Source organism: Phaethon aethereus (genome assembly GCF_964289735.1).
Source record: "Phaethon aethereus genome assembly, chromosome: 14".
Classification (NCBI taxonomy): Eukaryota; Metazoa; Chordata; class Aves; order Phaethontiformes; family Phaethontidae; genus Phaethon; species Phaethon aethereus.
The window spans coordinates 18,037,261-18,051,781 of NC_138590.1; the positions used below are offsets into that span (position 1 = coordinate 18,037,261).

The window sequence follows — 14,521 nt, forward strand, 5'->3', positions numbered from 1 at the left end:
GGCGGCGGGCTGGGCTGACCTCGGCTCAGCTGGGCTCGACTCGGCAGTGCCGCCCGTCTGGCGGCGCTCGGCCCAGCTCGGGGGAGGAGGGGTGGGATGGCCCCGCACCGGAACTACCCGGCGGCGTGCGCAGGCGCATTGCGTACACGTGGCACTTCCGGGAGCGGCGCGCTGCGGCAGTGGGCGGAGCCTGGCGCCTTAAGGGGGCAGGGGCAGGGGCAGGGGCAGGTCGGGCTGCGGGTGGGCCCCCGGGGGAGAGGCGGCGCCGGGAAGGCCCCGCAGGACGGGCTCAGCGCTCAGTTTAGCTCTGAGCCCAGCCTAGCTACGGTGTGTGCGGCGCAGCCAGCCCGGAAGGAGCCGCTCGGGGGGCGGAGCGGGGCGCAGCCGCGGGGTTCCGTGTTGTTGCCGGCGGAGTGCCCGCACCTCAGGCTCGGCGGCGGCGGGTGAGTGCGGGGGGCGGGTGGTGAGGGGTGCTGTCCGCATTGGCCTGCCTGGGGCCGCGGCCTCGCCCTCGGCGGGGCTGGGCGAGCCCCGCAGGGCGCCGGGTCGCCATTGTCTCCCGCCGGGAGCGGCCTCTGGGCCGCGGCTGGGCCTGGCCGGGGGTCCCTGCGTGCTCGGCGAGGCCGCGGCCTGCGTGGGTCCGTGGGCAGCGCCCCTGTGAGGTGGGGCCAAGGGGTGGACGCTCCCTCCCGCTTGCCCCGGGGAGAGGCCTCGGGGCTCGGCGGCCTCCGGGGCAGGGGGCGCCGGCCCGTGTGCCACTGCCCGGTACGTGAGCCTTTCATGGGGGTTCGGCAGTGCCCTTGTACTCCTGTCTCTGCCTCGCTGTGACGCTGAGGAGCGCGTTGTAAGTATTGCCCCATAACCTACAGGTGCTCTGCAGCCTCCCTGTGCTGCTGTCACCTGTACTGATCGGACGAGACTTAGACTGAGTATTATTATTTCTTCAGAAAGGATAGCTTTTAAGATCAAGAATAATGTTATACTCGTGCTCCAGTGTAATGTTGTTAAAGGCATGCCTTTTTTTTTTTGTTTATCAATAAGGACATTGCTGCAATAGGGCCTACTTTGATAATGGAATCCAAGAACCGGTTTCCGTCGGCCAGGCTGCAGCTGAACTGCTGCATCAGGTGCCCTGCGGAACTAGTGTGCATGTTGCGGTGCCCTCTTCGCAGATAAACTGTTCGCTTTGCTGTTTCAGATGTGCTTAAGGCCTTTGCTAAATTCAAACAGGCTGTCTTAGAGTAAAAGTTGTGATATAACTAAATTCAAGTAATCTGCTGTACAATATATAATCTTTCCAGTTTTCAACCCAATTAGTATGATGATTACTCCCTCTGAAATCTCAAAGATGACTTGCTATCAAAAAAATGATTAAAATACCCAAAGAAAATCTATGTCACTATCTCATTTTCAAACTCTTTCCTCAACCTTTAAAATTCTACATCAAAGTACAGTTTCATATCATAGAGTATACTGGACTGTAGAAGGCAGATACCAGTTTGTTCACTAAGTTTCTTAGGGATTTTCATATTTGTTGTCGGTGGTAACATTTCACGATGTTGAAATGATCATATGTGAAATTATAACTTAAGTGATCATGTTTTGGTCCTACTTGAAAAACTGCAAATATACCCTTAACAATAGACTTTAAGGTCTCGCCTGAAAGTTGTGTTTTCGGACTTAACTGCGGCTGGGGTGCAGGGTTGGTGTCGTTAGATTGGACAGAGGTTTCTCTCCTAGCTCCTGCTGACGTACCCACCCAGGCATGGTACAGTGTGTTTCCAGTTACTGCAAGAGCTGTTCTGCTTGGGTGTTGCTGGTTTCTGTTTCCTAATTATTCCATAAAGGGATTTAAAACTGTCTTTAAAAGCCTGATATCCTCTCTTAAGTTTCACAGACTTTGGAAGTAAGTGCTATTCTATCTTAAGTAGTTCAGAAGTGAAATGATGAATTTTTAGCTAGAAAAATGCAGGTTGAGAGTAGGGGAAAAAAATTTTCTTTTATATTCTGAAAAACAGGAATAAGCGTGAGTGAATTTGCTTGTTGGCCCATACTGTCAGCGACATTGCCTTCAGGAGACTGGCTCAAGGTGTTGCCAAAACCGCTGGGTGGGAATTCCACATCCCCATGGTCAGAAGTGGTTTCCAGTAAGCAAACCCATCTCCTTGGTCTATAGAGTGGCTTATGGGAGTTACCAAATGATACTTTGCTGGTGAAATAAGGTTAGCCAGGGTTGTGGAGACATTTTGAAGTGATAGCCGTCTTTCGTGATGCTAGAAAATTAACTTTCATGTTTTTGTTAAGGAGACACAAGTTGGTAATGTCTGTAAAAATAGTTGGTCTCAAAAGGTTGTCTTGTGTCCAGTACAATTTTTCATTAAAAGCTTATGTTTGCTTGTAGCTGATTATTTTAAAGGGAACTCTTAAAATAACCTTAAAATACTATTTTTGTCTTCCTTGTGGCTTGTGAACAGTCATTGCCAGAGTTTTCATTGTTCTGCCTTACTTTTTTTAACATGGGCCTGAGAGTTTGAGTCTGTGTATATGGAACAGCCTCAGTTCTCCCCTTAATTTAATATACCTCCACAACTTGGATGTCTCAGCAGCATTAACAACTCTTGCTGCCAATGCAGAGCCACTATGGCTTTTTAATGCTTTGATTTGACACTCTTGTGAATTATGCAGTTACTTATCCTGTGTGATAAGAATAGATTTACTATCTCTATTCAAATATTACCAGTTTGCCTTTACAATTAGCTGTCCATTTTTTCCCCATTTTAAGTGTTTCCCTTTAAGCGCTGCCAGCTGATACGGAGGTTGTTCTGGGTGTGTTTGCATAGCTCTGTTTCTAAAACCACTTTTTTTGTGGTGATGGAAGTTTAACCTATATTAATGCCGCTTCAGCTGTGTTTGCACAGTAACCCTGTTCTCACTTTAATAATTTGAATCTTGCCCCTTAAAGTCTCTTCTGTAATGCATGAAGATATTTTGTTGTTTTATCCATAAGTTTAATAGATGGAAAAGGTTAACACAACTAAGCGCTGTGAAGTTATTCTCACCTCAGTAATCTGAGCACTTCTCTTACATCACACCGTTTGCCCTGATTTGCAGGTTATTTGAGTCGATCGTTTTTCTAAGCCCCATAGAGGCTTTTCTCGATTGGTATTTTGCTCAAGCAATAAATAAATCTGCTGACGTGTCTGTTCTGCCATGTTTGCTTATTCTTGACCTTTGCTTTTTAGCCATGCAAGGGACAGTTTCAGTCATGACGTTGTGTAACTGGGTGTTTATGCATTGACAAGCATATTTGATTTGTATTCTTAAAATTTGTGCCTGTTGCAGCAGATCAGAGTAACATAGGACATGGGTAAGGGTTTCAGGATTAGCCGTGGAGAAACCAAGGACTCCTAGCACTTTGTTGTCTTCAACCAGGGAGGCAAATACGGGCTAAAAAGATATTTGTTCCAGTGTAAGCAAATGTAATTAGAATATTTTTTTCCTCCTCTTGCTATATCATCTTTCTGTGATATACCTGTTGTTGTGTTCATTGCTGTGAGTGTAATTGCTATGACAGATGCCTGGATTTTGATTTGGTTCTGACTTGTGTTTTGACTACTGTGTCCTGTGCTCCAGGGTGAGAGCTGCCCTAAAGTCATTTTGTGACCACCCAAGGTGCCACTGCAGCATTGAAAGGAGTGTGGCAAGACAGCCTCCAGCAGTGTGGGTGCCTCTGCCAGCTGCACTTAGCAGCACAGTCCAGTTTCCCGAGGATGGTCATGCTCCAAGATCCCCTGATGTGGGCAGGGGTTATGCACTCCAGTAGGAATTAGCTGGTTAAACGCTTCTAAGGATGTTGCCCTTTAGTCTTTCAAGAGGTTTTCACACTAGATACTAATTCACTATGTCAAACTAGTGCTTTCAGTGTGATTATCCTCACTTTAGTTAATGAGGAAATTAAGATGAAAGCTAGGAAATGAATTGCTCATGGCTGTGCAGTGAGCCTAGTGATGGCTTTATTCTTGTGCCCCAAATCGTTGCTTTGGCAGTAGCGGCAGTTCTTCCTCTGTGCTACCTGTGCTCCTGGGCACTCAAGGTGTGCAAAGCTCCCCCAACACCTCTGCCGTGGCCACTTCTTCGGAAGCAGCCCTGCCTACAGTGGCAGAGGGGTTTTTTTCCTGGGGCAGAAACAACTGAATTCATCAGTCTGTGCAATCCATCCTGGCCACTTGCTTCTTTCCCAGGGTTGAGCATAGCAACCTTGTATTTTTTTAACCATACCACAAAGAAGGGGTATTTGTGGAGTCGCAGAGCTTCATCCTGGTAGCAAGGGGTGTCCTGCCTGTGATGGTCATCTGAAGTCAGCTGACATTTGTATGGCACAACTAGAGTGTTGATTGTAGTTATCCTGGCTGCTCTCAGCTCTACCTGCTGTTCTTGAATCTAAGCAGAAGGAACTCAGTAGGAAACATTGTGTTCTAGAGTCCTTTTTTAAACATAAGGTTTGCATTTAAGGTTTAAATTGCGGCAGCCTTCGAAGGCTGGAGTTCATGATCTTTGTACAGGAAGTGATGGTCTTTGAATGGCAATTCCAATGCTTTGTGCTAAGTAGTTGTTTCCCATTACAAGCCAGACAGGTTCTGTGCAGACAATAGGGATTTACTTGGTATCAAACTTCTCTGGATTCAACTTCACAGAACTTCTTCACCTCTTATTGTCTCTGCTTCAAACCCCAACAGCTCCCAAGGGCAGCTGCAGCACTGGTTCTGCACTGACATCCCTTTATTGCCCTCTTAAAAAGTGCCACTTTTTCCCAGTTTAAAAGTTTATGTGAAGATCCATTTGAAATCTTCACGGGAACATCACACACCTCTAACAAACTGTACTTAAGATAAAATTATTTTTACTTGTTGCAAAGACTTCTGTCCACCTGGTATTTGCCAAGGGGAGGAAAAGGTCTCTGCTGTTGAATCACAAGGTCTGGATTTTGTTTTTCATTTCTACATGAATTTTTTAACATGTTGTGTGTGTCACTTAATTGGTCCATGATACAGTTTACCAAAAATAAATTGTTTTATTTTTCACCCAGGACTTTTAATTATTTTTGTAACCTATAAATAGCTTAATGTTTAATGTGCTGTTCTGACAGGTCTTAAATGCATTACATTTTCTGTTTATTTCAGACTATAAGATTCAGATATGTCCTTCATATTTGATTGGATTTACAGTGGTTTCAGTAGCGTTTTACAGTTTTTAGGTAAGTTTTTATTGCTTGAAGTTCTTCCTTTTTGCTAGTCTCCTATAAAATGTCTGTTCACCTCTGTTATCTTCAAACATAGCCACTGGTTAAATAATAATTTTTATGTTGGTGTATATTCAGTAACACTCAAACAAAAGTTTCACTTATCAATACTGAGTATTTCCAGAACGTGCTCTCCATTCAATCTTACATTAATCCTTTAACCTCTTGAAAAAATTAGATTTTCTTTCATGAACATAATAGGTTTGATTTTTCCAGTCATACTACATTTAAGTTGGTGTAATTCAGCTGACTTTCATGGAGTTTCTCCTGATTCTTCTCTGCTGTAAAGAACTGAACTCAATTATTTCAGTTCAGTTCTTTTACACATGAAGATATCACTTGAGAATCCAAATATGAGGGACTGACTACAAAAAATTAGTGCTGGATATTGAACCCTTTGCTCATGTTCAGCAGTGCACTATTCTGTGACTGGTGTCACTGAAATCAGTGTGAAAGCTCATTGGTATCTGTTGCAAGAGCCTCACAAAAGTATTTCTTGGCCAAAGGAATCCGCAATCCATACCAATCCAAGGTGAAATACTAGCTTATGCAAAACAGGAATTAAAAGAAGGGGGGGGGGGGACAAGAGGAAAAGGAATGTTAGGATACTAAAAAAAGGAACAGAAGTTGCAGATCACAGGTAAAAGGCACAATTTACAAATTTGAAGGATTTTCTTAAGTGGATAAAAAGCGTTTTGAGACTAAGGAATCATGGCAAGCTGTGGCACCTGCCTTTTATCAGTTGAAAGTTTAAACTTTTTTGCTGAGTGTCGGACCCTTGGCCTACTATCAAAATACTAGCCAGTGAAATTTTAACTAAGTTGACTAATCTTTCTTATCTCCTCTTACTTAGCTGAGCAGTGATTACTGCATGCTAGCCCGCTTTCCCATTCCTGTGCATGCAAAGTCTAATTCTGGTGAAAGATATTGGAGCTTGAAGTAGGAAGAATTACTTTTAATATGTCCCTCTTATTCCAGAAGAAACACTTTCTCTTTTCATTCTCATTTACATTTACAGTCAAAGAAGGCTGATTATAACATTTGGGAAGCTCACTGCAGTTCCCTGTGCTGGCCTGTTAGCAGGCTGATACGATCACTTTATGAAGTATGTCTTTGCACACTTACCTTTTCAGAATGCACAAAGAATCTTTTTTTATATATATATGTATGTACAAAAAAAAACCCCTTCTGGTCTCAGTGTAGCTAATAGCTGAAGTATTGCTGCTTGTTTGTCTTGTGTTTCTATGAAAGACACTTTGGAAGCGTGAAATCTTTCAGAGGAAGCAGCAGCACCTAATCTGGGAGCAAAGGCTCTTGGATGTCCAGGCTGAGTGTGGCAAAAATATTATTTACTGTGGTTTAGTAGAGTTTTGTTTAATTCGTAAGGTAAGTGTGGACTGGAGTTTCTCCTGAGACATAAGTTAATATATGAAAATGTTTGCTCACTCCTTCTTTCTCTGTAAACATTAATACTTTCTCCTCCATTCTGTAGTTTAATAGTTAATGTATATTTGGGCATGTGAGAAGGTGAGTTTGGGAAGTAAGAGTTGTATTTGGAAGAGTAGTGAAGATACTCTACAGTTCCTGTAGTAATAAAGATCACTAATGAAATAGGACAGGGAATATGAGAGAATGTTCATTCCTGCAAGTTACAAAACATGTCCTGCAAGAATGCAATCCCAGAGATTAACTTAAAGGCTGAGGGAGAGGTGAGCAAACAGCGGCAGTGTAAAGGTCAGCCAGGCAGAGGCACATATGCCTCTGTAATGCTGTGGCATCAACAAGGCTGTTTGAGCAGCCACCTGTGCAACAGCATCAATTAAAATCCCACTGGCTAAAACACGTATGAGGATAACACATTAGATAAGAAGAAAAAATGGGGGCTCCTGATGAAACTGATGTTGGTGTCTCACTCTGCCTGCTAGCCGCCTCATGTAGAGACACCCAGGGCAGCTGTCAGTGCACCCTTTGGACGGCTACCAGCCACCTGCCTGTGGCCCCGAGCTGCAGCACAGGACGTAGGTGCGTAGTTTGCAGACCGGGAGTTTCAGTTGTGCTTGCGGGAGAAGGTGCAGTTAAGTGTAGGGACTGCAGTGATGTTGAGCTTTAACAATAAAATCTGATTGCGTATTTGACAAAATGTTTCTGTATCATCACAGTGGTGGTAAGATAAACTTTTCTTCAGCATATTGTAAAGTACTGTAATACTGTGATGTTATATAGTAAAAGGTCCTGGTGACTTAGACTCCCACATTAAAATATTTGGCTGTGTTTTGCAGTCCTTTTGCAGAAGGAAGAGAGAATTCTGTTAGGAACGTAGCCCAGTTTGGCTTTTAAACAAATGTAATTTCAGCTTATACTTCTTTTTGTTCCCCTCACCCCATGTTGTAGGTGTTCTGCCCTTTTCAGCACTGATGAAGGCTGTGCGGTCAGTAGTGGTTCCTAAGGAGATGTGCAGTGTGTCGTGTCCAGACACAGCTCTTTGAAGAGGGAATAAGGGAAGATTTTCTCCTTAAAAAAGACAGAGCTAAGAGTCTCTTGCTTCAGTAGTTTTTCTACTACAGAATGTGATTTGTCTTGAAAATGTTTTACTCTGAATGCTGATCAGTTTGAAGCAGTGAAAAATAATCCTGGCATAGGATGTAGTGTTGGCAAGTCTAAGAGAAACCCCCTCTGATAACCTCAAACTTCAGAAAATATGGTGTTCATGTTTTTGCACATCCTTCCTCTCCTTCATAGCAACTGTTGCATTTACTGGGGTTACAAGTAGAGGAAAAAAGGGGAAAAGGCATTTTTATACAGATGACAATCAGTGAAAATAAAATTTCTTATTCCTGTTACTGAAAGCATTATCACATGACAGCAAGTGTGTCAGAATTGCCCTGACGGCGCCATTCAGGATATATCCATACAATTTAGCTAGGGGTATGGGTGAATGTTACCTTTTGCCAAAATAACATATGAATCAACATAAAAGAATTCATACATAGGCTAATTATGACTATTGACATTGAAACTAATTTTTCTGTAATAGATCCGTTGAGGTCTGAACTTCCTTTTGCCTCGTTTTTTATCATAATTGGAGGTAGCTGAAAAAAACACCCTCTGTTCAGGTCTGGGATGGTCCATATTTTGGAGCCTGCTGTTACCTGCACACACACCCTTCTCCACTACCTGTGAGCAAAACTGTCCTTTTGCTGGGGCAGAATAAGCAAAATTTAGGCCTGTTTTGTGTGGTTTTCCTAAGATAATGTAAATGCACTTACGAATGACATGTTTATATCAGTTGTGTTCCTCTCCCTGTCCTGCTAAATATCCTGTAAGCTGCACATAGTAGTGCAACAGGCACATGAGCAAGTGTGAATGTAGTTTGTGTGAGTAGGAGAGCATGGATAAAGGACATTGATAAAATGTGCATGGAGCTTGGCTGGTCTGTATTTTGTACCATGACTGTAACACTTTGTTCCTGGGAGCACAATCATCTCTAGTGCTAGAAATTAACTCCCACTAATTTAACTGACTATTCACTAGGTCCTTCTTTGTTCTAGGACTGTACAAGAAATCGGGCAAACTAGTGTTTCTTGGACTGGACAATGCTGGAAAAACTACGCTGCTGCACATGCTCAAAGATGATAGACTGGGACAACATGTCCCCACATTACACCCCAGTAAGTTAATATTGCTGGTTCCATAGCTAGAGAGTATTTAAAGTGTTGCAGGAAAAGCAGCATCTGCTTATACATCATAAGACCAACAGTATAAGGAATTTCTGGGATTGCAATCTGTAGATAGTTCAAGTAATATTAAAAAAAATAAATGTGTAGGATAGTTCAGTGTGTTATATCTGAAATTAAGAGCTGAGTAACGGGCAGAATGATGGACCTGAGAATTTGGATTACGGAAGCTGTGGGGAAACTGGGGCTTGCAGTGTTTGAGAGCAGCTTCTCTGTGCAGCTGGAAAATTAGCATTTATGTAGACCCTCTTGATTTTTTTTTGCTCAGAGGTTGCTGTGTAATTGTTATCGTGGTAGCCTCACGAGAAAAAGTTCAGTGTGGGTTAAAAAAGTGGATTGGTGAAGTGCAGTAAGGAAGTGATAAATTGGGAAAGGATTTGAAGAGGAGAAACCTTGAACAGTATTGTACATGAAATGCCATCTTTGGCAAACCTGATGCCAGAGCCAACTGTTGTTTGTGTAATGTGTAGGGATAAATAATGTACGAATATTCTCTGCTGTCCTTAGTATTGTAGATGTTTTGCATGTGTTTTAATGGTTAATAGAATTTTATTGTTAAACAAATGTGTCATTGACTTTGAGAGAAAATATTTGCTCTGATTTGTTTCTTGAATAACAAAATACTGAAAAGACCCAAGAGAAAGTAAAATCTACGTGATAGAAGGTTAGACTGTTCCAGTGCACTGCATAATCTTCACAGAGAACATAATTCTGTGTATTTCTAGCTTCAGAAGAGCTGACAATTGCTGGCATGACTTTCACTACCTTTGATCTGGGTGGACATGCTCAAGGTAAGAGAATACGTTGACTCACTTCGCTGAATTGAGTTAGACTTGTCTACAGTCCATTTGTTTTTGATCAGAAATATGACCATGCTGCAGGGATTGACTTCCCATGCTCTCTTTGACAGTATATAAAACATTCACTGCTCTGTGGTTCGTCTCACTCTCTATCACAAATCCCAAATACAGTTTGGCAAGAGCTGCAGTGGAACAGAAATTTTTGACAGATATGTGTATTTTGAAGAGGATTCTGTACTTTGAATTGCTTACATTTACCTTTAAGGCCTTTATGATTCATACTTACCTTTGTTGACATAATTATTGGGGAAACACAAAAAGTTTCAGTACATCAGTGTGCATGTGGGGTAGATAAAGTGGTGAGGTAAAGGGAATGATACTTCTCCATTATTTCAAGCTCTGTAAAACATGAAATTGCATCCTGAAGACTGGCAGCATAAGCTAAGACTTAAAAAAAAAAAAAAAAAAATCAAAAAACCAAAACAGACACTAAAACCTGTTGCTTCTTAATTAGTAATGTGCATCTCTGAATTTTGGGATAATTTTCTTTTGTTTTTAATTCACATCTTCCTTGTAGCTCGCAGAGTGTGGAAAAACTATCTGCCTGCCATTAATGGCATTGTGTTCTTGGTGGACTGTGCAGATCATGAAAGATTGCTTGAATCAAAAGAAGAACTTGATGTAAGTTCAAATAGGTTTTTGGAAGTTTTAACTTTAACTTCTAAGAAATAAGCTCAAATTCTCGGTGTCCAACAGATCTCTGCTGCCACCTGGACATGAGTAGTGGCGATTTGACCTTCTGTATTCTAAATTAATCTCCCCTCCTTTCTCTTTTCCTTTGTAGTCACTAATGACAGATGAAACTATTGCTAATGTGCCTATCCTAATTCTTGGTAACAAGATTGACAGACCTGAAGCCATTAGTGAAGAGAGGTTACGAGAGATGTTTGGTCTGTATGGCCAGACAACAGGAAAGGTAATACTTCCTTTTTTGTGTATGTGGGGGTTTTTTTGTTTGTTCGAGAGTTTGTTTGCCTTATATTTACGTGTTGAGTGCAGTTCACTCCAGCTACACAAAATAAATGGGTTTTAATTTATGAAAGTACTTACGACATAACTACATATGAAACGAATTCTGGTGTCTGTGGGTGTGCATTAGATGCATCTCTACTACAACTTTTTTACATCATATTTAATGCCACATTTTTTCAGAGAAGACTAAACTGTAATTGGGCTAATTTTTAGTACTTCAACTTTCCAATGCAGTACTTTAGAAGAATGAGCAAGTTTTCAGAGGCTTTAGTTCTAGTGAGAACTATAAGAGAAAACTTGACGTCTTTCAGTAAGTGACTTTTCTCATTTAAAGTGCAAACATAGTACAATTTGTTACTTAACATGTTTACCTAAAGCTTAGCAATAGATCTATACCATTGTGGAAGTCTGAGTTTGTAGGTTGTGAGGAAGAAAAAAGTTCCTGCTGGCATTGGTAACAACAAGGAAGATTTAGATTATGGATCTTTGTGATACTTCCACTCTTACTAAAGTAAATACAGTGTACTACTTGTAGGAGACATTTGGAAACAGGGCGCTAGAATGCAGTTGCACTGTTGTCCTTTGCCCTTGGAAAGACACCTCTGTGCAGCTGACAAAGCCATTCCAGTGTGGCTTCTGTCCCAGCTCCCATTAGATGACCAGCAGTGTGCTCTGCTGAGGAGGGCACCTGGTCTTGTAATTCCTCTTTTCCTCCAAGAGTATTTACTCTTAGATGCTTCCCTTAAAGTTCAGTGCCAGTCAGGGTTTAGGCTGAGCAGGAACAAATCTTGACCACCTTCTTTTCCACATGAAAGAGAATTGCACAGGTTAGTTTTAGAATCGGTGTAATGGGCTATCAACAGTTACTACTGACTTTTTTATCTTGCCATGGTTTTTACAACACTGCATGTAGTCTATGAAGTATGAATACCATTGCGAATCTCCAGCTGAGCAACAGCTTTATTGCACTGTGTTGATTTGCCAAGCAAGCAACTTGCACTCTTGCGATGGTCAGTCCTACAATTGGTAGCAAATGCTTTTCTTACCTGGTTGTAAAGTTGTTGGAAACAGAGCAGGGAACTGCACCTGAAAACCACACAAACTCTCAAATTCTCTGTGCAAGTACTTGCTGTTGCATTCTGCTTTCATGTACTTCACCCTCCTCAAACGTGGATGCACATGAAAATGCTTCCTGTATTTCTTAAGTGAGCCTAATCTTAGTAACACGTACATCTTTTAGATTAATTTATTTTCTAAAATTCCAGTATCTGACACAAATAATGGCATTCCATAGAAACAAATGCCCATGTACAGTGGCTGTCTTTTTATAACAGTACTGTAACTTGCAATACTTGTGTCTCTCTGCAGGGCAGTATACCATTGAAAGAATTGAACGCAAGGCCTTTAGAAGTGTTTATGTGCAGCGTGCTAAAGAGACAAGGCTATGGAGAAGGCTTCCGCTGGATGGCACAGTACATTGATTAATGCCAAAATCGCATCTGTACATTCTGTCCCATGTCTGAATATTAAGTCTGCTCCTTATTTGATCACTCGGTGTACGTAACTTGAATTCATTTGACTGTTTAGTTATAAAAATACACATTTTTAGCTAATTACATCATGTGTGCTAAATTGTAAGTGTGAAGATTGAACTATTACTTCAAGCAAGTTTGTAAGTTTAAGTACCACAACCTGTGAGCTTTCTAATCCCGTGCAACATTCTTTTGCAGCCTTTAATTTAACAAGTCTCCGGCACCGTTTTTGGTCAGAGCAACTTTCCAGCACAGTATGTTTGAATGCACTTTTTAACAGCTAAAAACAATGAACGTGTGAAAAATATTTAATGCTTATGTTAAATTTTTTTATGTACTTTTTTGAAACTGGTTTTATAACTTTAGAGTATATAACCGTCTTTCAAGGAATAATAAATAATTAGCTGATGGATAATTGCATGATGCCTTACGGTTTTCAATAACAGACTTTCTTATGCAACGTCATGCAATAAATTTAAATCCAGTTTTTGGCAACTTTAATAGAAAATGTTTCATTTTAATGTGTCTTAAGTAGTGAGGCTGCCTGGTGATCTGAATATGTGTGATATTTTCCTGAAACACAGAAGGCCACAAAGTAGTTTCATTGTATCTTAGAGTAAGGTGCTTTTTTCAGACTACCAAATTGCATTTATTTCAGGATTTTGCATTAGTAAAAGAAAAATTTAATCTGATGCCCTTATAACCACCACCTTTAAAAAGTACAGATAATGTAAATCAGCTGTGCCAATGTCAATCTTGAACTAATGTCAAAAGTGGTCTTACTCTACTGGTCTCTTGAATTAAACCCCTGAAGTGACACAAGAAATACTTTCTGAAGAATTTAAGAATACCATTGCACTAAATATTCTGTTCCTAATTTAATTAGATTTGGGGTCTCCCAGAAGATTTTTGCCTGTGAAATTGCCAGGAAAAGAAATGTTGCTGCTTGTGGAAAATTTATCAACACACACCCAATCGGCCGATTTTATTTTTGGTGTTTTGAACTAGGACCGGATGGATTGTTTTCTGTGTTTTTTGCCCTGAAACCTAGCCAGTGTGGCAGCTGCTGGCTGCCCAGATGGCTTATTTCTGGGGTAAAAATGTGGTGATCTGCAGTCCTTGTTTCCAGACTTCTGACTGTTTTTTCCCATCTTTGAGTGCATTAGTTCCCCGAGGAGAAAGGTTATTTTTCGAAGAAAGGGTGTTGCAGCAGATGTGTCTGTCAACGTCTTGGTGATGCTGGCTGACACTGCCATGGAGCTGTGTCGGTGTTTCCATGTGCTGGGGATGGTTTACTCTAATCTGTCAAATGCAGGTAGGGTTTCAGCCTTGGGGTCACCGTTTCACTGTGGTGGCTTTTTGAGTTTCGCTGTGTAGTTTGTTTTCCCCCTTGTAAGAATATGAACTGCTGCAAGTGTTTTCACTGAATCCCTTTTACTCACTGTTGTAGATATTCTCCAAGATACTTTAGGCCTTATGTTTTCAATATCCATGGCAGCAAATGTGTTTCTGACGGGTTTGATTTCATAATTGACCTGCTGGGCTTGAATCTCATATTTAAAGCCTGTAGGCTCATAGCGAATAAATGGACTTACTCCTTGCCCAGATCTGAACTTGTATGATTGAATACTGATGATCAGTTCCCTGCAGTCCTAGATTGTGCATCTGAGTAAGATGAATAATTCAGAACCTAACTAATGTAAATTGTAATTGAAGTTTGTTACTGCACAATCATATGCAAAGTGTTAAGCCTAGTTTATGCATGGTGAAGTTGAGTGATGGTATCGGATAGCTTTTCCAAATGACCAACATAAAAGAATTCTGCATTTAAACTAGCACTGAGCTGTAGAGTAGTGTTTCTGTGTTGCATAAATCAAAACTAGAGGGTAAGAAATGGCCTCTCACAAGGTTGTGGACAGTATGTGAGTCTTTACTACCTACAGCTGTTATGTAGGGGACATACCTCTTTTTTTTTCTCTAGATTTTTCTGATGATGGCTATAATGAAGAGAACAACGGCTAAATCAGTAGATGGTGTAAATACTAAAAACACTACTTGCAGTCACATTGTGGTGTTGATATGGGAGGTTTGGGATTGTGTTGCCTGCACTTATGGAAATGAAGC

At 41.3% G+C, this 14,521-nt stretch overlaps 1 protein-coding gene across 1 annotated transcript; it reads left to right on the plus strand.

Moving 5' to 3' along the window:
* Nucleotides 1-5,196: 5,196 nt before the first annotated feature.
* On the plus strand, nucleotides 5,197-12,350 carry SAR1B (secretion associated Ras related GTPase 1B; the record flags this gene model as incomplete). Its single annotated transcript, XM_082006284.1, has 6 exons — nucleotides 5,197-5,254; nucleotides 8,848-8,967; nucleotides 9,759-9,824; nucleotides 10,411-10,514; nucleotides 10,678-10,809; nucleotides 12,234-12,350. 6 exons carry the CDS (start codon nucleotides 5,197-5,199, stop codon nucleotides 12,348-12,350), a joined length of 597 nt encoding a protein of 198 aa, XP_081862410.1.
* Nucleotides 12,351-14,521: the final 2,171 nt, after the last annotated feature.